The sequence below is a fragment of the Nannobrachium achirus genome (genome assembly GCF_963921795.1).
Source record: "Nannobrachium achirus genome assembly, chromosome: 2".
NCBI lineage: Eukaryota > Metazoa > Chordata > Actinopteri > Myctophiformes > Myctophidae > Nannobrachium > Nannobrachium achirus.
In genome coordinates this window covers 39,461,473-39,485,143 of record NC_137811.1, presented here as the reverse complement: position 1 = coordinate 39,485,143, position 23,671 = coordinate 39,461,473, and the positions used below count along the sequence as shown (strand labels likewise).

The following is a 23,671-nucleotide window of genomic DNA, read 5'->3' as shown; positions in this document are numbered from 1 at the left end:
ACAAACCACTTTCTATGGAGCAGTTCCAGTCTGCACATCTTGATGACATCACCAGCCATCTTTGTCTCTTTGGTTTAAGGAGAGTTTTTCACATTCCATAACTGACTGAAGTCACAGAAACATCACATAGAATCCCAAAGCCTTATTTTAGGAATTTTTATAAGACTCAAATTTGGGCTGAGTTTTATATTTTCGACATTCAGGTGGTGATTTTCATCAAGAGCAATAAGTGCAATACATTTAAAATTGGCAGTTGATAATATGTGTTGACATGTTAAATGTAGCTTTGAACAGATTGTTCACACCTGCCTGCCTCATCTGTTGATGTATGACATTAGCAGGGCTATAGAGAATTAATGTACCTCCACTTGACAAGTCTCAGCCAATCAGAATGTCACATGATTTGCGCCAGGTGGTCCATTATTTTGTGTGTGTGTGTGCGTGTGTGCGCGGCACTGCGCGCACACGCTTGTGGAGCAGTTTTACTAATACTCTGATACAGTGCTCTTGGGTGTAGAGTGTCGGTTCCGAGATTGAGAGGTCAGGTCGGTGGTCGCTGGCCAAGTCATACCAAAGACTACACAAAATGCCAAAATGGTACCCAATGCCTCCCTGCTTGGCAGCCGGCATCAAGAATTGAAAACAAAATGTAGGAAACCAAAAAAGACGGTACGCAACATTAATGCGGAAAAGTCAATGAAGTCGCTTGTTGTTCCCCCAGCCATTCCCACCTGAGCGTATCCTGAGCGCTCTTGATGGACGTTTCATGAGGGCAGACGCTTTTTCTAAAAAAATGATTTCACTGCATACTGTACCATGTATACCCCCGTATCAGGTAGAAAACACCACTGCTCCTGACCAAGGGTTCACTGTTCGTTCGCTGGAAATGAAGCCACTTCCGGATTCTCTTTGAATCTACTGTTCCTATTAGTCAGGGACCCACAGGCCCAAAAGCTCCACTCCATAACCTTGCAGGACATTATATCCTATAGCCTGGAGGGACAACATAATTGTTGTTGATGGATTAGAAAAATGTTGGTGGTGTGCCTTGTACGACTTGCAGCATGCACAAAAATCTTGGACCTGATTGCTGATTGGTTGCGAGAACACAGACACACACAAAGGGTGAAAGCATAATCTCTGCCCTAGCCTTCAGCCTGGCCTAGATAACAATTTCCAATAGTATTTTCTTTTCTTTCATTTATTTTTATCTTTGCCAGTCACGGAAAGCAGTTTTTTAGTTTTGTTTTAAAAACACTGTCATGTGATAAGGATCAGTATACAAAGTCCTGCACATACCATCTCGAGTACCATAATAGGAACAACCTCGTCTCTTGTAGTGAACTTATTTGATTTTTCCATTGACATCTGTGAGTGTAACTTTTGCCAAGATCAAATTCCTCGTCCTCAGGATACTCACCTATACTCTGCAACTGAAGTTTTTCCACTATGGATAATCAAGAAACATGGCTTCCAAGAGTCTGTGATGACATGGATGGTAAAAAAAATCATTATGATGTCTGCCTTTGCTCTCCAGTCACTTTTGTTAAGATAACTTGACAGTACAATGTGATGTGTATATTCACAGTGAAAGCTTTGTTATTGCAAAGACTTTGACTGACTGGGGCTCTTATCAGGACTGAAATAATCTTGGAGCAAGTGCAAGTACTTCTACCATTACTATAGGAAACGTATTTTCACTACAGGAAACATATTTTTACTACAAGAAAATTATTATTATCATTGTTATTATTATTTTATTGCCAATGTATGTAATGCTCAATGAACATTAAATAGGAAACAAACAATAATTGCATTCAAATTTCATTCAGAATAAAATAATGAATCTTATCACATGTTGAGATTATTTCATTCATGTGTGGGGGAAAACATTTGACGGGGTCCTCTGGGAAATCTGTGCACTAAGCATCTGTTCACAGGCTAGCTAACAACAACATTAGCAGCTACGCTACACTGGCTGGGCTAGTCCCAGTTGTCCGGTGTCCCAGTTGTCCGGTGTCCCAGTTGGGCGAAATGTGTGAAAACTGTAAAGCAAGCGATCTTCATCCCATTCATGCGTTTATCGTGCGCTTGCCCAGGCCTTACGGCCTGGGCATAAATATAATGATTGCATTCACCACGGCTTCGTAACTCGCGTGGCGCTCCCCTGGCCCGCTCTTCGCGGGCACTCGCGCCTGCGGTGCTCGGGCGCGAAGAGCAGGACCAAGGTCCGCTGGCCTTCGCGCCGCTTGCAATGTCGTGGACAATAATTACAGTCTGTTCGCCCAACTGGGACACCGGACAACTGGGATTTTCCCCACTGGCTAGCTAGGTCTGGGAGGAATAATGTTGTCATATGTTAATAATATTTAATTCATGTGTGTAGGGAAAACCTACTGCCTCTCGGTGCCAAACACGGGTGCGGAGGCCTTGCACATGCCTCAGTGTTTCCTAGTTTATTGACCCTGATGGAGGCGTGCCGTCTCAGGCAACCTTGAGCCCCGCGAGACGCCGCCGAGCGAGCGGTAGCGAGCGTAGCATGATCCGACTCAGCGCTATCCAAGTTAGATACACAAGGGGACAGAATAGTAAATATTTCCATCCGCGAGATTTCAACACTTTAAAGCTAATGATGGCTAACCACAGCTAAAAGCTAGGTAGACGTAACACACAGTGAGACTGGATTTGTCGCCATCTAGTGTTGATTACACAGAATGACACAGGTGTTTCAATTACACAGAATAAGCAACACCAGTCACTATCTCCAGCACTTGAGATTGGCTGCGCTGCAGGACTCATTCAATATGCGAAAACATACGATAATATTTGGGAGTGTAATTATAACACGTCTCATTAAAAACAATATATATTTTATGATTAAATAAATAATATTATATTATAATTATTATTATATTATAATAATATACACTGTATGAAAGCCGGGCACATGACACTACAGCATTTTACGTTGTTATGTAATAAACACACCAACCCTATGGACAAAACGAACCAATACGAGGTTTAAACACGATACACGTTTTGGTAAAGACACCAAAACGAGAACGGGAACCTGTTCCCGTTTAATCATAGCCTAAGTCTAATTGTCCAAAGTGAGTCCACAGTTTTTAGAATATTTCTTTAGAATTGATTGAACACTTTTATCAACAGTTTGCAAAGAGTACAGTGGTACAATTATACAATGATAAAAAGGACTCAAAATGCACTGAGGGCTTGTTTCCATTGTGGTCCTATGTATTCAATTCATCAAGACACAGTGATAACATGTTTTAAGTGTGAGGTAACTAGAGCAATTAAAAAACACTAACTCTCATTCCTCTCTAAATGATTTCAAATTCTGTTCATCTGGTTCTGGTCAAGTGTACAACCATGAGAGAGGACCTAAAAGAACAACATGGGTGATCATAGAATCACTTCCATTATGCATCTGATCACACTAGTGGAGTAGAAGACCCGCCCAGTGCTGTTGAAACTATTCATTCTATGGAATGCTGTGTTAATTCTGTGCAACGTGAAGACAGAATTAGGCTAAACGTGTCACAGATACAAAGGATGGTTTGAAGGCTAAAATCTTGATATGTATTTTACATCCACTTTGGAAATCCACGGTATACATATGTATACATGTTATTTCAAGAGATGCTTAATGGAATTAAAAAAAATCTACATCAAAGGTTTTATGCACATATGAAATTGTGTCATCTGGAGTGAAGTAAGGAAAATGGTCCACCTCATTGATCTTTAGCAATTCCTTGTTGGACTAAAAAGTTGTTCTTCTCAAATGAGCCATGACTGCGGTTTCACATAATTCACAGCAACACCCATCAACAGTTGAGGTGCCGCACACACAGCTTGAGTGTTTACTTAAGTTACAGAGACAGAGCAGAGTAAATTGCAGTCACGGACAATGAGCGGCAGCCTTTTGTGAGACGAATGCAAGTGATCAAGGATCATGCATTTTCCAAACGTTTTATTCTTTCATGCCGAAGATGCCCAACTGACTGAAAACCACACACCCAGTGTGTGCAATGTCAGCAGAGGTTTGTTTGGTGATGATGAGAGAGCCGGTGTGGACAATGTTCTCATATAAGTAGCCGACATGACCCGTGTGAGCGCGGTGTTGGTATTCACTATCAATGGCTTGTGCTGCGATAGGAAGTGTCACCGGATCCCCCACCTTCCCCCACGGTACCCTTGCATATCGCTCTGGCGACTTGTCAGCCAGTGAAAGGAGGGTTGTCACTGTGATATATGGGTGTTGTAATCCCTGCAGTGAGAGCCCTGATGTTTACCCAACCCTGTGTTTCCTCCTGCTTAAAGAGCCCAGACCAGGAATTCTACACCTGAGAAGAGATTAGCCAGTCGGGAAGAAAAGAGAGACAGAGAGCGAGAGAGAGAGAGAGAGAGAGAGAAAGAGAGAAGAGGGAGGGAGAAAAGGAGAGGGCTCTATAGGCCTATTCTCTTCTACCTGTTTAGATCTAGCTCCAAATGGCAGACAGGTGTAACCGTACACGGCCTCGTGAAGCTCTTGCTGTGACACCCATCGAGATGCACCCTGGCTGAGGTGGAGGGAGATCAGAGCTGACTGCCGTCTGTGGTTTAAGCACACTCCAAACTTTTCCCAAACTAACGATTGCCCTCCACTGAGTCCCTGGTATTAGTTTCTGTGATGTGATGATTGGAGTACTATGTTGACAGGCCAACTTGTAGATATGACGCATTATCTCCGCCTAATAGAAAGTGAACACTTATTTTGCTCATAGGTTGTGATTGCTACAAATGCAACTCCTCTGATTAAATGATATTCCCCCTGTCCTGTCCAATTCACGGTTCTCGCTACATTTGAATAGGGACTACTTTGACATTGTGGGGCCACTGCTTGGAAATACGTAATTGTTGAATAAACTGAAGATAAGCAAATAAAATCATAGCAAAAAGAACCCTAATGACATCGGACGTGGTATCGGCCTATCTTGACTAGATCCACTGCACTTTAAGATTTACGATACCCAATATCCACCCTCCACAATTCACACATTATATTCCCGTTATCTGCCTAATGATTCCTCTTTGTTCTCAAATTATTGTCTTTAAACTTTTATTATTTAAGATTATGCTGGGTATGAGGTAACCGCGGGGTTCCCTTGGTGGAGCCTTGACATCTCCATACAGACAGAAGCCCAGGAATTGGCCTCCCTCCTTAGTGATGTATTTGTAGGGTGTTAAGGTCAGAGCCTTGGGAGAGACTCGCACTGCCACAACATGTGCAGGATATCAAGCTTGATCTTACGCGCCTAGAGTGGGCCAGATGTGTGTCGGTATGTGTGAAACTCAACCGCTGGAGCTTGGCTCTGAGACTTTACGCATTCCAAAAGCAGTGTGTTTACTCAGCTTTGATTTCTTAGATTAAAAAGACCAGCGAGAACGCTCATCGGGCTGATATGACTTGACTCCAGGCCCTTACACTCAATTGGAAAATGACATACGGAGAGGCAACTTGTTACAAACAAGAGGATGTACTCGTATGGATGCTTAATGTGATCCAGATCCGCGCAATTAGTTTGTAAACACTCAATCACACAAAATAACGTCAAAGCGCATGTATGCGTATGTGTGTTTGTTTTACCACTTGGATTTGAGTTGTCTGTGACCACCCACAGTAGTCGTGGTTTGAGTTTCCACCTCTTGAGCTATGTTGTGGGGAGCGCAGCTCTGCGGGGATTACTCTTTTAGTTTACAAGCTTCATCAAGGACTGTTTTTGTAGTGTTCACCTTTCAGCTCTGCCGGTGCTTTCATTTGCAGGGGACCTCTCTGTACACATGCTTGTCTTAGGGTTGTGGGTAATCCCTGTGGAATGGCACACCATGCCATGCATAATACCAGAGTGGGAAATCAACACAAGCTTGTTTGGTGATCCTGTTCGGTAAAAAAAAAAAAGAAAGAAAAGTTGCTTATAACATGTGCCAACATAAAGTAAAAGATAAATAAATAAAAAGGTTCCCCTCCCTTGAAAGTGCATGCAGTGATTAGAAGATTAGAATGTCATAAACAACCAGGTTTCAGTGTACCGTGTGATTCCTTGACTTAAAACCGGTCCTGCAGTTCATGTTCTTCAAATGAATCGCACACTTTCTGGTCGTGTTATCACGAAGAAAGCGCCACGTGAAAATGATTTCCGCAGCAGCTCCTCCATAAATCCTCTCCTATTCTCACACTACATCCGTCGGGCCACACGGCCGGCATACTCCTTTAATGTTTAGTCTGCCGCGAGTCGTTATTTTGACAGCAGCATTAAAAAAAAACACAGTGTTTCACCCTGTGTTTGTATGTTTGGCTCAACGGGAGACATGCCTGTGATTGCGCTCTCCTGCTTGCGTTAAGAATGGAAGTGAGGGTAGTAATCCATGACCGGGAGGATGTTGTGCAGTTCAGATCCAGGGTGTGTCACGTCCAAGGGTGTCGCACCAAATTCTGGGCCCTGGGTACAAGGATTCACTGCGGGCCCCCCGTGAATGTTCTTCATAGGGGGACAGGGAACGCATTATTACGCATTATTTTGTGCTATAACTCTTGAAAATTCGCAGCTATACAAGCTCACAGCGAGCTTGTAGATCTGCTATTTTTGAAAAAACTTGAAAATGTGTGCAAGTCCTTGAATATTTCAAATCCTTCTATCTTTCTATTTTTCTATCCTGTCTTTATGTCACTGGTGCTCAAACATTTTCTTTTTTTTCTAATATTTTTATCCCACGTTTTTTGAAACCCATCTTCTCACACAGTGCCAACTACCAAACCTGTAGTCCTGGTTTCCGCTCTCCCCCTGCCACGCCAGGGGAATTGGGAAGCACCTGGCTGGCTAGGGGGAGGTAGTATAGAAACCAGGACTACTGCATGTTTTTGTGAGGGCATGTACCCTAGGAGACAAGGGGAGAACATGCAAACTCCCCACAGAAAGGCCCTATCGCCATCCCCACCTAGGGTCTTGGCGCTGATGATGCGGAGGGAGGAACACGCCCCCAGCGCCCACAGCTTCCCCCGGCGGGAATCGAACCCAGGACCTTCTAGCTGCGAGGCGAAGCGCTAACCACTACGCCACCGCTAACCACTACACCACCGTGCCCCATTCCATGCTCAAACATTTTCATGTGAAGGAACCCCAAAATTATATGTATTTGGCCACGGACCCCCATCTCAAAATATTTAGCTCCAGGGACCCCCCAGTAGCAAAATTTGAGTTACAAATGTTCGCTTAAAAAAATACATATATTCAAAGATTTGCACACATTTTCACGGCTTTAAAAAAATAGCAGATCTACAAGCTCGCAGTGCGGCACTCGGTGCCGCGCTGTGAGCTTGTATATCTGCTATTTTTCAATAGCTAAAGTATAAAATAATTAAGGCCCCTCCACCTTGGGCCCTAGTAACTCAGTCCCACTTTTCCCCGCCCTTGTGACGCCCCTGGTCACGGCTGGTGGGTCTCTCTGTGGGAATATCCCTGTACCTGCACCCACTGCACCTGACCTCAGAGGCCCTGTGGTACAGAGTCAGACTGTACTTTGTTTACCTGATTAATGAAGTGATGTAGTGAAGGGATAAGCGAGGAAGTACTTATTTTTGTGCATGTGTGTGTGTGGGGGGTATGTGTACGTATGTATAGTACGCGTGGATGTGGGGCTACAGTATACCGGTATTCATGTGAGAAAAAAAAAATCCATCCCACGCCTTAACGCCTTCATAACTCCATAACCGAAGCTCCATTGTTCTGGTTAGTGTTTAGAGATATGTCTGTCGGTGGGACCAATTCAAACAAGGCCATCACTCACCAGAGCTAATTGAGATTTCGTACTGAAAGGATCTAGTGGAAATACAGGCTCCCTCTATTTTCTTTTCCCATTGTTTTGCCTACAGTATTTCTTAGTGTCCCATTCTTACAAAGGTTTGCCTTTACTAAAGTAAAGAGGCGAGACAGAAAAGACAAGTCACACATTATGCTTTAACCAACAAACTTTATTTTGTTGGTCCAGGAGAAGCCCCTAGACAGGATATTTTGGAAAGTTGTGTTGAAAGCTTTTCTCAACGTACCGTGACCGGATTATGTGGCAGTAGTTTGTGTCGATGGGGTCTGAAAAGCACTTATCAATACGTGTGTGTGTCTGTTTTTCCACGTCTGGAAAGTCTGAGAGGAGTCACAGTTTTGCACTACAGCGGGGTGGGATTGTAAAGCACCAAATACGTTTTCATTTTTCCTACATTTACAATCCTTTTCAAATGAAGTGAGACAGATCGGGAATGACAAGGATATCTAAACCGTTAATACCCGAAAAATACCTAAAAATGTCTTCTACGTCCTAATGATTTTCAGAAAGATTTAGGTTTCTTTATCTGTGGTGCTCAACGTTTTTAATGTCAAGGACCCTTAGAAGTATTTGACCGCAGACCCTCATCTCAAAATATCTTGTTCCAGGGACCCCCCAGAGGCGAAGATTTGACTTAAAAATGTTCGCTTTAAAATAATATATATTAAAAGATTTTTCAAAAAATAGCAGATCTACAAGCTCATAGCCCGGCACAGACAAGCTTGTATATCTGCTATTTTTTAGTAGCCAAGTATAAAAAATAATGGTCAAGATGCGTTCCCGGACTTGATGGGCTAAAATACAGACATTCAGGCAGCGACACTGAATACTTCCACACTAGTCAATAAAAAATGATTCCCTCAAGACACTTCTTCCAAAAGACGTAGGAAATACGGGGTTTTGTCGCTGTCATCTCATCGTCAATTTTCACTTTCTTATGCTACACTCTCACACAGGATCCATCCTTGTATTAGTTTTTATTTATTGCTGGGGTTTTACTTATAAGCTCAAAGGTATGCTCTGGAGAAGGCAATTTAGTCTAAAAGCTTCGTAATATGAACGTGAAAATGGCGTCTTCCTACAGTATGTGCAAGTGTTCTTGTTGTTCTCATGCAATAATCTCCACTTCTACCTTTTACAAATTCTCTAAATACTAAACCCCTCTGCAGGGGTTGACACTAAGGTCTAAGTGGCACTTGCCTGTTAGGCAAGTACAGGTCATGCCCAAAGGGCATGTTTACTTGCCGAAAAGTAAATTGTGATTGGTGAAATATGAATTACCATTCTTTTTTTTACTTTCAAAAAACTTTTTTTTATCGTCTAATCAGGCTTTTGTGAACACCCTGGACAGATTTTAATTTGCTTGATTCAGTATTATTTAGATATTTGATGTAAATGTTATCAAGCCCTCCCTGCCCAGGTCCCCTCCCCATACACACCCATTGTAACTTCAAACTCCATTTCTGGTGATGACTCATACTACCCTACTAATATGTGAGCTGGCCGTGTTTTTGATTTTTGATTTTTGATTTATTTGTAATAACTCTTTGGGAAAATGGATTAAAAATAAATGAAAAACGTTATTAAAAAACACGGCCAGCATGAGTCACCAGAAACAATAATGGGTGTTTTTAATGAATCTATCATGGTTAAAATTAAGTTTGAAGTTACAATGGGTGCGTATGGGGAGGAGCCCTGGGCCTGATAACATTTTCATCAAATATCTAAATACTGAATCAAGCAAATTAAAATCTGTCCAGGGTGTTCACAAAAGCCTGATTAGACGATAAAATGACCTTTTGAAAGTGAAATATCCATTTAACTTGCAAATTCTGAGCCAAATATCCCAATAGCTATACAATATGACTTATTTTAAATATCACAGACATCTTTTGTGTTTATAGCGAACTAAAGACGCACGTGCATGTCGGGCAATCTCCACCTGCCCTAACGTTTTATTTACTTGCCATGGGCAAATTCTGCAGAATTTGCAGAATGTTTGCACCAGAACGGGGTTTGGTCAGGTGAGCACTAGCTCTTTGGTTCAAGTCTCTGACCTTCTTATGATTTATTCAGTTCTGCTTGATGTGGACCCCACCCCACCCACCCCCGCTCAACCAGCTGTTTGCCCAGTCCTTTGGAAGAGGTGTTGACGAAAAATGTTGATTACCTTTTTTCACTGACGAAACTGTCATCTCCATATTTGGGAAATAAAGTCAATGGGGAAAATTAACTCACGAATAAATGTATATAAATTAAACTATACAACTTATCTCTTAGAAAAATGCACCCCTGCATGTCCCAATGAAGCCGGTCGATCGGTTTATAAGCCAGTCGATAGTTTTGAAGCCGGTCGATATGGCCCAAGCGTGTGCCACCAAAACTGTGGGAGGAGTAGCGCGGAAAAATAACCTTTATCTGACGTGGATGAAAAGAATAAAGACTGCAGGGGCAACCACACTAACTATGCTGCGATGACTAAAACTAAGACTAAATATAGTGACAATTTTGTCAACAAATAAAAACTAGACTAAAAAAGAGATCCAGTAGAACTGAAAGAAAAGTCATTTTCTGTTTGGTTGTGCTCTGAAAATAGCCGAGCTACAAGATCGTCTATTTTCAGCACGAAACCAAGTGTAAAGTCAGGCATTACGATGCCATCAAGGCCTGCCAAAATACCTTTTTAATTGACCAAATCAATTGTAAATGTAGTCGACTAAAACCAGAGTAATACTAAAACATTTTAGATGACACAGATATAACCAAAGCGAGATGGAATTTCATTCAAAAGACCATGACTAAAACTAAATCAAAATTTGCCGTCAAAATCAACACCGCTCCATAGGACGCCAGAGTGGTGTTAGGTTTAGGCACTCAAACCAGGCCCTTGGACCGGCCAGTAATTGGACCTGCTACCCCCTTCTCTCTCCTCAGTTAAGCCCCCCAGCTACTGCCTGTCTACATCCAGACACTACGGGAGCGAGGGCGGCGGGACCACAATACCCACTCTGGGACACGGCTGTCAGAAACCCTGAAATACGATCCTCTCTCAAACCAAAGCACAGCGTGTTTTTAAGGCCTATTGTGGCACTGGGATGTGTTGCACAGGTCATCTGGGGAGAGCTCTCTGAAAAAATTGCTTCACTGTTTTTCAAGGGTAGCCGAATCAATAAAAGTGAGAAGTTGCGTAAAGGTCATTTTAGGTGGTGGTGGTGGTCTCTCTCTCGTCTACAGTATAATGGAGAATGCTGTATGACATGTCATGCCAGTAATGATACTGCCCTCAAGTGGTGTATGCTATGCGGCCATCACTGGTAGTACGCTCATGTCCCAAACATTTGTCATAGGGATAAAATACAATGACAATAAGCCATTTGGATGACGAAAGGAGGTGATAAAATTCTCTAACGTTCTTGGCCACTTGGGATATGGTAGCTGGTGTGATTCTAACAACTCTTTCCAGTGCTCATGGCGTGGGCACGAGGCCAAGCTTTTCCACGAGTTGTTTTTCGCTCAGGAACCCGGTGCCCTTGGCGCTTTATGAAGGGAACAGAAGTGGAAGCCCTCAGTAGCAGCAGTCCTCGGGGCCTCTGGATCCAGGGAGAATGACAGAGGCGTGCAAATTGTCACTGTTAAAACTCCTAATTGCCTGAATTCTCCTGCTTCAAAGCAGGCCCTTCTTGTGTGGCAGTGGAGTTGGTACAAGCTGCTTTTAGATGGAAAGGTTGATTGCATCTGTGGCATTTAAGAGTAGATTTAGTTTGGGGATGGCTTATTGTGTGGTCTGCTGATGCTTTATTCCTCGCTACCCTCTCCCTCTGTGTTTCAAAGACCTGTCGCCTTACAGCTTGTCAAAATCCTCCCTTCAAAAAGTAAGCAAAAATAGAACCTAATGACTGAAGTTCCATTCCGTAAACTTAAAGTGATAGTTCACCTATTTTTGACATGAAGCTGTGTGAAATACTTGCCATTAAAATAGTGGTTACAAATGTATTAATCCATTACCAGAGTCCCGTGGTCAGAGTTCTGGTCAGTTTTAGATGAATATAAAGTAGTTCCGGTGATTTGGCAGGGGCTCAAGACCCAATCATTAAAAATAGATGAATCCACAAAACTAGCGTCATTTGTATTGTTGACCTATTTCTACCAAATAGACCAACTTTCGTTCAACTTTGACCCCTCTGTCACATGGTACTATTTTTTGTGTCCAGTATCACTACGCCGCTGCAACGTATTTCCCCAAAACAAGGTGCTTTGCAGTCAGCTGATCAGAACGAAACATCGCTCTATATGGTAGAAATATGCCAACAATACAAATGACGCTAGTTTTGTGGATTAATCTATTTTCAATGATTGGGTCTCGCCAAATGGCCCCCACCCCATTGGAACTACTTAATATTCAGCTAAAACTGACCAGAACTCTGACCACGGGACTCTGGTAATCAATTAATACATGTTTAACCACTGTTTTAATGGCAAGTATTTCACACAGCTTTATGTCAAAAATAGGTGAACTATCACTTTAAGGCAGAAGTTTGGAATAACAAGCCTGTGAGCAGTGGCTGCGTATGCGTGCGTGCGTGCGTGCGTGTGTGCGTGTGTGTGCGACTGCATGCATGTGGAAGTGATTGAGCGCATATTCCTTTGAGTGATTTTATGATATTATGATTGTTTATGTATTGTGTTAGTTCTACGTCAATGCAAGATATTAGATAATTTACTTAAAGGACCACATACATACCCAGTGCGCTCAAACTGCTGTAGGATTTCCGACCAATGGTATTTGTCCCTTTTATACAGTTCATACATTGTTGTTGCTGACAGATCCCGTATTTGAAAAGTGAAATTAGTCAAGACAGACCATGTAAATGCCATATAGGCGACCGAGCCATCGAATGTGTTGGTAATCGATGTAGCAGAGGCTTATTCTGTCAGAGGAAAAAAGTGTAATATTTCAGAATGTAAATTGTGCTGCGCTCCCATTTTACTGTGGCATACATTACTGGTGACAGTCTTCCACTAATGTGAATAAATGATGATACGTTTGGCCGGGGAAATCCTTTAAGTGAGGATTTGTGGCAGTTCATCATTCTGATGCGGAAAGTGAGCTCCCCTCATGTCTAATAATGGCAAAATGAAACGGTGAGTGAATCTCGTAAAATTGACCCGTTTCCCCTCGCACCCTCCCGCTGAGTCAGAGTGCACTTAAAGCTTTTTTGGCACGGAGGAGATTTCCAGTGTTTTGGCACTCGTGTAGAGCGATTCCTCCTCGCCGTGGACAGGTGAACAATCACACAAATTCAGCTTTTCTCCTAAAACCTCAAATAATCGTTTTGTTTTTGTCCAGTTTTATCCAATGCCTGTCCACTGCTGGACACAGCTACGTTGGCACGTCTGTCTCAGTTGAGTTCTCCCTCACTGTTGTTTACACCGTTTAAGTCTCTTAACCACTGGAAAAGAGACAGACGGTGGAAAACCATCTTGGCCCTGGAGGACATCTTATAGACTTTGATGGAGCTCTTGAGACATGGAAATCCCTCCAGGATCAGATTCCTCCTCTTTCTTTGTGTGTGTGTGTGTGTGTGTGTGTGTGTGTGTGTGTGTGTGTGTGTGCGTGTGTGCGTGTGTGCGTGTGTGCGTGCGTGCGTGCGTGCGTGCGTGCGTGTACGCGCGCGTGTGGTGTGTGTGTGTCTTGATGCATTACTGTGGACTGCATTCATGTGCTCAAGCACACGCAAGTGTATGTGCAATATTTACGTCTACTCTGTACACATGCAGGAGTGATACGCTGTTGTTTGTGTATGATTGCATGCTTGCTGACATCATGCTTACGCGTGTGCCTGCGTGCGGGTCCAAGTGCTCTTGTGTGTGTCCCCACATGCCTTGCCTTCCCGTGCGTGTCTGCCCGCCCATGACAATGAGCCAGAGCACTCCTCATTATTAAACTGCTTTATGCTTCCTGGATGGTCCCCAGCTGAAAGGGGAGATGGGGGAATGGAGTGGAGTCGGTGTGCCACCTCTGCCAATGGCAGAGAGGCCCTGCGGTAGAGGCCGGGGTCGACGGAGACGTACCTGTCATGTCTGTCAAGAACATCCACTTAGCGGGCTGAATTGTGGCTCATGGCTGTGCAGCGATTATTGGGGTCCCTGTTTCCTCGCACTTGAGTGAGATAGATTTCAGCCTGAAAGCAGTTAGATATGCAAATGCACCGGGGTCCACGGCCTTTGTTGTTGCTTAAGTAATTCTATATCCTTTTGCCTTGTTTTTTTCTCTTCCTCGCCCACATTTGAAGACCTTGAGTGACAGTTGTGACTACTTAAAGCTGCGCTGAGAGTCAATAAACAGCTCAAATTGTATATGTGTTCCAGTGAGCAAGCAACTACTTGATTCAATAATATCGTTGTATGAAGTATGAACCACATTTCAAAGATCACACATCTGGAGTGGAAATAATTCACTTCATCTATGATTTAGACAAGCTTCAAACTTTGATCATCCTTGGTGATCTTGTGTTGGTTTGCCTTCCCTTTTTTTGTGATGAGAACACACACATGCACGCATGCATATTCTTTTTTCTTTTCTTTTTTTTGCTTCTTTTCCGTTCTACCCATAACAAAACAGACCTTTATGATAGAGTCATTAGCTGTGGGTTGATGGTTGATGGTTGTAGCTGTCTCCAATAAGCTCAAGGTTCTCATGACTTTCCCATGGTCCACATCAGTATTCAGTACGCCTGGGTGGTAATGGACTGTTGATCGTCTTAGTTGCGTTCATTATCCCCGCAGCGCATGTTGCATGTCTTGCATCCACACATGTAACATTTTAATACCCTCCGTGTGAAGACCTGATTGCCTTTAGATAACAGTCAATGGTATGCTTTGATCTGATTGCTTATGATGCACGCCGTGAAAAGAGGCATCCAGATTGACCAGAATGCTTTGATTCTTTGCTAAAAGAAAAGCTCTCGACTGTACCCCATCTCTTAAGAACCTATGTGTGTTCCTATAAAGGGGGGTGGGGGGTGTTTGCGATGTGCCATATTCTGCTGACTGCTTACAGATGTATTGGCCCATCACCTCATAGCCCAGTACCAGTAATTAAGCTAAAGAACAATGACTTGGGGGTACATCTAAAAGAAAAACAGAAAATACCACCCCCCCCCCCCCCCCCCTTCTTTTGGTTTGATTCTTCAAATGTCTGGCCACAGTTGAAAATCTAAAAACATATTAAAAAAGTACAGGAAATGCTGACACGGAACATTTCTGGAGTCCATTCAAAGCTATCATATTTTGATTCCATCATGGGCTTTCTTTTCTTTTTCTCTCCCTGTGTTGCTTTAATCAATGAGAGGCCGGAGTCACTGATCTGTCCTCCAGCGCGTTCGCCTCGGATCCCCTCTCGGTCGGTGTGGAAAATCCGTGTCATCCGACTCCGTCTCCACTGGTTCTGATTAGCGGAGGAGTACTGGATCGTGGGTCTCTAGCTCACATTAACCACGGTCGGGCCCCGATTCCACGCTGGTCGCTCTCACACCTCGTCTTTCTCATAATCCAACCAGTTGCCCGACTTGTCTGCTAGGAGTTTGCTGATAAAGTCTGGTTAGAGAACCCAAAAAGCTTGTGTCAAGAGGGTTTGGATTCCTTCTGTTGAGATGATATGGTCAGACCCGATCGTAATAGACCTTGCTTAAGTGTTGACACATGAGTGTAATGGCTGGGGTACGTGAAATGCAGAACTAACGGTATGCTAAACAGTTTGTTCCATTGCACAAACCAAAATCTCTTCCAGACATTTATTTTTTTCCTTTTTTTAAACTTGGATATGTATTTTTTCAATAATACAAGAGAATTTAATATTTGGAGTCATGAAACTCCCTTCTTTCCTTTCCTTTTCCATGCTTGTTTCAACATCAAAAGCTTTGTCAAAAGCCTTATTAAAATCTATTTATGAAAAAGACCAGGTAGAGCATAAAACATAAATCTATGTGCCGAACTCCTCTGGTGGTTAAAACAAAGTCTGCACCACAATGTCTTTGAAAGACGGAAAACGGGTCATTCTGAGGCCTCATCAAGCAACTAAATCAAAGTAAGGAGTCGTCATAGCCCAAGGAGTGAGCTTAGAGGAGTGAAAACCATTAAAAGAGTATTGTGCAGGCCGTCTTCTAAGGAGAATTAAAGCAAGGGAAAAAAGAGATACGGCTTAAAGAAATCACAAAAGCAAAACAACCACAACAGTAGAGTTTGCTTTTAAAAACCAAAGGGACTGAGCAAATGAGAAAGTGCATGGTCTCCTTTTAGGCTTTACGTGTGGTTTTTGCGTATATCTGTCTAATATCATGCACCATAAACTGCAAAGAATGCTGGGGCTTTTGTAGCTCGCAAGATTAACAGGACCTGCAATTCAGCAGCGGAGATAAGAAAAAAATCACACCCGTGTGAACTGAGCGGTAGTCGTGGGGGGGGGGGGGGGGGGGGTGCCTGTGTGTGGGGGGGTGTGGGGGGGGGAGGGGTGCCTGTGGGGGGGGGGGGGGGGGGGGTGCCTGTGTGTGTGGGGTGGGGGTGTGTGTGTGTGTGTGTATTGCAGTTGATGCTCAGGGCAGGCTAGACTCAACAGCACCTCTCTGGTCACCCAGGGTACTCAGGCTACACCAGAGGCTACATACAGACAGACAGACACACACACAGACACACACGGCCACGCTATGGAGACGGTGTGACCACCGCTCAAAAAACAAAGTGCTCCGGTTTAAATGCATTGTTGTTCCTCCACTTTCTAAAGGAATTGCTTCCGTCTGTCCATAGAACAACATTGTGAATTTGTGATTCTTCAGAGTGCATTGTGTTAAAAATGAGAGCTGCTGCAATTTCATAGGCAGAAATAATGATACAAAAACAACAAGGTTGCATGAGAGAATGTTTGAGTTGTAAAGCTGTAAGGCAGACTTATAGAGACCACAAACCCACTCATTAAACCCACTCAAGAAAGGCAAGACAGGGACATTGTGTGTGATGTCACCTTTGATACAATGTGAGCTTTCCTTTGTTAAATCAGGGGTTGACACTGTTAGGTCCCAGAGGCACTTGCCCGTCGGGCAAGTACAGGTCATGTTCTACCTGCCCAAAAGTCATGCCCACTTTCCTGTAAGGTAAATCGTTGATTATAAAATGATAGGTAAAGTTTTAATTACCATTCAATTTAACGCTTATTATTTAACTTTCTGGGGTTGTGCAATAAAAAATGTCATACCTAAATTTGTATGCCAAATAACTACAGTACATGGCTATGAATATGACTATGGGTTCACACTCATATTTTATATTTTTAAGTGTAGCAACAGTGAGAACAGCACATTATAGGTCAGCAGTGCTCTTATTTTACATTCCACAGACCAGAGGACAAAGTGCTCTGGCCACGTTCAGGTGTTTTAGACAGATATTTCGTGTTGTGTTTATAGACGTTTGCGTCCCCTCTCAAACTAGCACTTGCCCGGTTGGGAAACACGAAAGCAAATTCCACCTGCCCGAAAGTTTTATTTACCTGCCAGGGGCAGGTGGGCAACCCTTAGTGTCGAGGCCTTTGTAAATACTGATAGGTGTTGCGCCCGATTTGTACATTGGTGTCGCAAGCCGAAAATGGCTGATCTACAGGCTAAAATGTAGATCTAACTGCCACACGTACATTACACTGCACATATACTACGTACATGAGCATGTCACAAATAGTAAAACTTGAATTTGGTCTTTTTCTCCCCTTTCCTCTTGCTCTTTCTCTCCTGCCTTCTCTGTTCCGTTCTTCCTCCCCTCTCTCAGGAGGCTGATTGCTGGGAGCGCTCAGTGGGGAGGGTTACTGAAATCATATCGGCTTTGATCCGGGACAGGAGCTCTGCCCTGGTTGGACAGCTGCTACACGCATGAGGACAACCAGCAGCACACTGATGTCCACTCTGTCTGGACCATTCCTAGGGCTGGGCCACATGGACAAAATCAAATATCACTATATATTTTTTTACCAAATCAATATCGGTATTGTCGATAAATGTAATATTAGATTCTTTCTATACTATACAGTACTATACATTTCCTTTAAAACAAGTGAAAAGAAATCTCAAAAGCCTACAGCCTGTCCCATTGTGAGCTTGCACATCTGGTACTTTTGTTATTTGCGACACATTTGACAATGTTTGAATGCTTGAAAGTATAAAATAAGGCATAAGTGATTAAAACCAGGAAAGGCCAACACTTTTGAAATATCACAATATGATGACGACACGGAAAATCCCAGATTATATCTAATGTCAAATGCTCGTAGATAAAGGCTCTGGCAGGTTTTTGCTAGTGCTCTCTGGGCACCTTGGCACCACCACCACTTGGTTGGTAAGTTCTATTCAGTTGTCAAACCCAAATCGGTGTGAAGCCTGACATTTACAGTAATTGATTTATATTGGCCGGTGTTGGTGCCAACTGATGTCACTATCTGTTGAACTTCATAGAGGGTGACATCACCTGGCACTACCACCAGCCAATAGCAGGGCACCAGTTCAATACCCTGCTCTTCACAATGAGATGTCAGGCTTCATACAAATTAGTATTCTTATTCTTTAAAGCTTGTGCTTAGTATTGACTCTCTATACTAGGCTCAGTCTAGCTAGGCTCATTTTGTAGTTTGTTTTCCAGTTCAGGTTAAAAACTACAAAAGGGTTAAAAAAAAGTCTAAGGCTGGCCTTATTGTAAACCGTGATGTAAGCAATGCAGCCAGCTGCAGCTAATAAAATGAATAATGGGTTAGATTAGATTTAGGTGTGTGAACGTGCAAGCATTGACAATCCTATTGACTATTGCACATTGGCTCTTATCCCTCTTATCTGCAGTTTTTGACCTGAACATCCCAAAGAACTACAAAAGCAGCCTTGGGTTTCATGTAGCATTCATAATGAGGCATTATTGTTATTATCGGAGTACAAGAATAAGATAAGGTGTTGATGTCACTACATCTTCGTCAGGTGACACATCGTGACCTGACAGAAGATGTATTGAAATCAAAGGTCATATTATTCTTGCACACAGAAAAGGCTCTTAATTGTCTGAGATGCTCTAGTGCCATTTTTACGTTTTGCTTTGTGTTTACTGCTCCAGAAACCAGCCTGAACCTGGGCTGAGGCGTGGTGGAACCCCCCTTTGTTGCAGTATTGTTAATATTTCAACTTGACTGAATTCAAAACCAATTTTTAGTGTGTCTAGTTTGGAGTTTACAACACAGTGTGTATTAATGTGTTTTAATAGGCTTAGTAAATGTTGTGTTGTTGTCCCAAACTAGACCCAGTGAAATGCTGAAAATGTCACCTTCACTTGAAGAGTGATATTAGATCATCCGTTATGGTAATTTGTTCTGTAAACTACTCATTTTAAAGATCAGAAAAGAGACAATAAAGTTGTGTTTCTCCTCCTTTTATTGTGTGAATCATGTGTTTTATTAAATTTTTAAATAAATAAAAATAAAACTCATGCAGATCATTTAGGGCTCTTACAAAACTGTGCCCAGAGAAGGAGTGACAAAACAGATCCCCATAAAGCCAACGCTTCTCCTTTCTCCCTGCTTGCCCTGTGACTCTGTACTCTGTATGTACTGTACATAGTGTTTAACTCTGAGAGTATACACAGTGTGACTAAATGGACTTTTAAGTGGTTACATTTGTACACTCAGTTACAAATGGTTTAAATGAACACTGAGGATTCTGCTGTATATACTGTATATCCCAGGCTGAAAATGCCAATCACCTTTTGTAATAAAGGGCAAATTTCAGTGTTAAAAAAACCCCCATAAAACATCAGGCCCATATCTGAGACCTCACACATCACTGGAGTCTTCAATGAAGGTGCTTAGGATAAAAGACTCTCCTGTTTCCTCTTGTAAAGTTGGTCTAATATGAGAAGACCCTGAGGCATTTTCTGGCTGATGATGGGTGAAAGAGTACCCCAGGCCACTGGCCCTCAAACGTTTTTATTTCATAACTTCCATAACTCTCAGTTACAAGACCCATTATTATTATTATTATTACAAACCGGTCCATTTGGAACCTGCTCAAAGACCTCTGGGGGTCCCTGAACTCCACTGCCCTGGGCCAAGGGTACAAACACGCTTGTTCATCTATGACCCAGAAATATGAATCCATGTCACCCATTATCCTGCAGTATTTACTCATAAATATTTGCCAACAATCGTTTGAATGCAGACAGAAAACAGCCATGTTTTCAAACCTTAACCTGAGGCTAAAGAAAGAGATTTAACATATAATGAATCCCAACTATTATAGCTATAATTCCTGAAATTATAGTTTTTTCAATGCTTCATCTCTGGGTAGTAGTGGGGGAAAAGAGTTGTTAGGCTGGAAACGGGGAAATAAAAACCTATTTGCAAAGAAAATGCTGAATTTATTGATAAAAGGCATTAGCTTTTATATGCTCAAAAATATTAAATAAAAATAGTCATAGTTTTCTTCTCCGGTGACTTTTTTTCTTCCTGAAAACAGTTGTAATGTTTTTCAAGGAATCCGAAAGGCTGCTCTTAAAAGTACTTTAGAACAGCAAGTGTTACTATCTGCAAATTCAAATTCAGTTTAAATACATACAGCAGAAATGACAGAATGCTGCAGTTTAAAAGTGTGTGTGTGTGTGTGTGTCCTATATATATATATATATATATATATATATATATATAATTTTTTCTTACTTGACTCATGAAATGAAATGAATTGCATTGCCATTCTAATGCAACCCAATAGATACCTACTGTATATTGACCTGGTTTTGGGTCACGACCCACAAGTGTGTGCACCACTGCGTGTGTGTGTGTGTGTGTGTGTGTGTGTGTGTGTGTGTGTGTGTGTGTGTGTGTGTGTGTGTGTGTGTCAGTGTTGATTTTGACAGGAGTTATTTGATTTGGTTTTAGTCATGGTCTTTTGAATGAAATGTAATATTTTTGTCATCTGAAATGTTTTGTTTAGTTTTAGTCGGCTAAACATAAGATTTTAGTATACTACATCTACCGTTGATTCTGTCGACTAAAATGTATGTTGGCAGGCCTTGATGGTGTCGTGAATTCCTGATTTTATGCTTGGTTGCATGCTGAAAATGTTGTGAGGCTTATATGTTGACGAAATTGTCAATAGTCTTTGTCCTATAGTGTTAGTCATCATATCCTAGTTTTTATTTCGTTTTCGTCAGTGAAAAAGGTTTGTCATGAAAATTTTTCGTCATAGTTTTAGTCAACGAGTGCGTGTGCGTGCATGTTTGTGGTGGTTGTCCTCCGGATACGGTATATGTCACAGGGGGAGTGATGAAAAAGCCTCATACATCAAAGCATCTTTTTTAGTTGTTGATCACCAAACATTCCAGTGGTGGCGGCACACACACACACACACACACACACACACACACACACACACACACACACACACATCCTCTGTTGCTTTGTGTTCTCTTCTCTCACACTTCCAGGGCATCTCCAGTTTCCTGCATCTTAACATCCTCCTCAAAATGAGTGGAATTCCATGTGTTGATAGAGGCCTGCCTCCGGGGTGACTGACAACCTCTACTTTATTCCTGAGAGGGGATGAGAGGTGATTCTTTTAATAGATTCTTAAAATAGATTTGTGATCATTAAAGCGTACACTCCTTACCATGGCTTGTAGGGGTTAACAATGTTTGATTTTGACATTTTTTTATGTGCTGGAACCATTAACTACTTAAACTCTAGACTTAGTAAACTGGACCTGAGTTTGCTCTGTACTTGGACCATTTCTTCCCTGTCTCTACACCAAATCTTTTCGACACAAAAATTGTGTCGAAACATGACGCGTTGTGAGATTGTAGATCTACTATTGTTGGCTAATGTCCCCCCCAGAATATGGATGCTGGGGTTTGAGTTGTTCATTATATGATAGAAATCCCACTAAAAGTGAATTTTCCAAGGAGTCAGGTTATAATGTTATGTTGCTATGCAGGTGTATGGGGACACCTGCTGGACAGCAGGGCCACAACATCTCCTGCTTGGTTCGGTTGTATTAGCATTCTATCTCCAGTAGAGGGCTGTATTGAGCCTTCTCTGAGACAGCAAACTACACAAATTGCTTCCTCTATTTGGGGTGAACATGTTGACCTAAGATCCCAATACCACAGAACTGGAAGCTAGTGTCATTACAAATTGACTGAATAAAAAGGGGCATCTTCTTGACTTAGTATCTTGTGCCATTATGGTACATGAAATATATTTGTACCAACGTTCCTATAATAATGCCCCTAACTTTTGTGCCATTTTTGTGTTGCCAGTGTTCCTATCCTGTCCAAGACCCAGAGTGGAGTTGGTTTTCTTCTAACTTAACCTATTTAGGCCTAGGATTATTGACTGCTTTAACCATTGAAAAATAGCAGATCTACAAGCTTGCAGCGCGGCACTTTCTTTGCAAGTCTTTGAATATATCTATTTAAAAGCGAACATTTGTAACTCAAATATTTGCTTCATGGGGGGTCCCTGGAACAATATATTTTGAGATGGGGGTCCGTGGCTAAATACCTGTAATTTTGAGGGTCCTTGACATGAAAAGGTTTGAAAGCCACTGATTCAGAGGAAGGATTTAGAAGTCGGGTCAAAGATCGTGTCAAAGATATTCAAAGACTTGCACAATTTTTCACGATTTTTCAAAAATAGCAGATCTACAAGCTCGCTGTGAGCTTGTATATCTGCTATTTTTCAATAGTTAAAGCATAAAATAATGGTTAAAGTGGTTCAAATCTAACGCGACTCGGGCGCGTTCCACGTATTTGAGAGTTAAAACCACAGGCCAGGTTTGTTTAGCACCACCACTGGTACTGTGGTACTGAAGGTTGACAGGGAGAACCAACTGGGATACCACAGTATATGGATGTCTGCAGGTCTGCCATTCCCAGACTGCACGTCGTCACCCAGGCCAGTCAACCACAGCTCTGATTATGGCCTTGATGCTGTTTTGCCCCTGAGCCATGTAAGTAGGCCTAAGTGTGCCGCCCGTATATGTACTGCATGTGCACGTCCTCGTTTTGTGTGTATGCGATGTCTGCACAATGTCCGTGCACCCACAGAAAGGTCTATCTGCCTTATGCCCTAAACTTGGATCGCCACGTCTGGGTTCACTGGGGCCAAAGGGTCCCCAAGTTTCAAGCACAAAGGAAGGAATGCCTGCCAACAAACCCTAGCACACCAATAGACAGGCCACAAGAAACACTTCCTGGATACTTTAAAACAAACATAGAAAGGGGTCAGAAGAGCATACGAAGCACGCTGCACAGAATATATAATGACCAGCCCAGGATGCTGGATTCTGTATGAGTACCAAGTACAATAGTGTTAGACAAGAATGCAGGAGGGAAGGTGTTTAGGAATGTGACCTAATGAAGTCATTCTGAACCTGGAGAATCTGGAGTCCACATGAGTGTTATTGCAAAGGCTTCAAGGTGATGTTTATTGTTAGGTCTTGTGTACAGTTACATAAGAGTAACATGTATGTATTCTTTGTTTGGTAACATAGCAGCATTGGTAGTGCAGAATGATTATACGTTATACTATATTGTTATGGTTGCGTATATTCAACTTTTATATTTTACCATCACTATAGCAGGGGTCCCCAGATGATTAACATTAATGTGCAACATTTTTTCGTAACAGTAAACAAACCAACATAACGTTTAAGTGTATAGAGGGTATATGGATATGCACATTTCTAAAGTGACAATCTATGGACTTTTTAATACCTCCAAAATGACA

General features: G+C 42.3%; 1 protein-coding gene across 1 annotated transcript in view; it reads left to right on the top strand.

Moving 5' to 3' along the window:
• crppa (CDP-L-ribitol pyrophosphorylase A) overlaps positions 1 to 18,831 on the top strand; it is a 51,456-nt gene extending 32,625 nt beyond the window's left edge. The window contains exon 10 of the mRNA XM_080746338.1: positions 17,686 to 18,831. Coding sequence (XP_080602464.1) covers positions 17,686 to 17,790 — 105 coding nt within the window. The 3' untranslated portion in view covers positions 17,791 to 18,831. The remainder of the gene's footprint in view (positions 1 to 17,685) is intronic.
• The last annotated feature ends 4,840 nt before the right edge of the window (positions 18,832 to 23,671 follow it).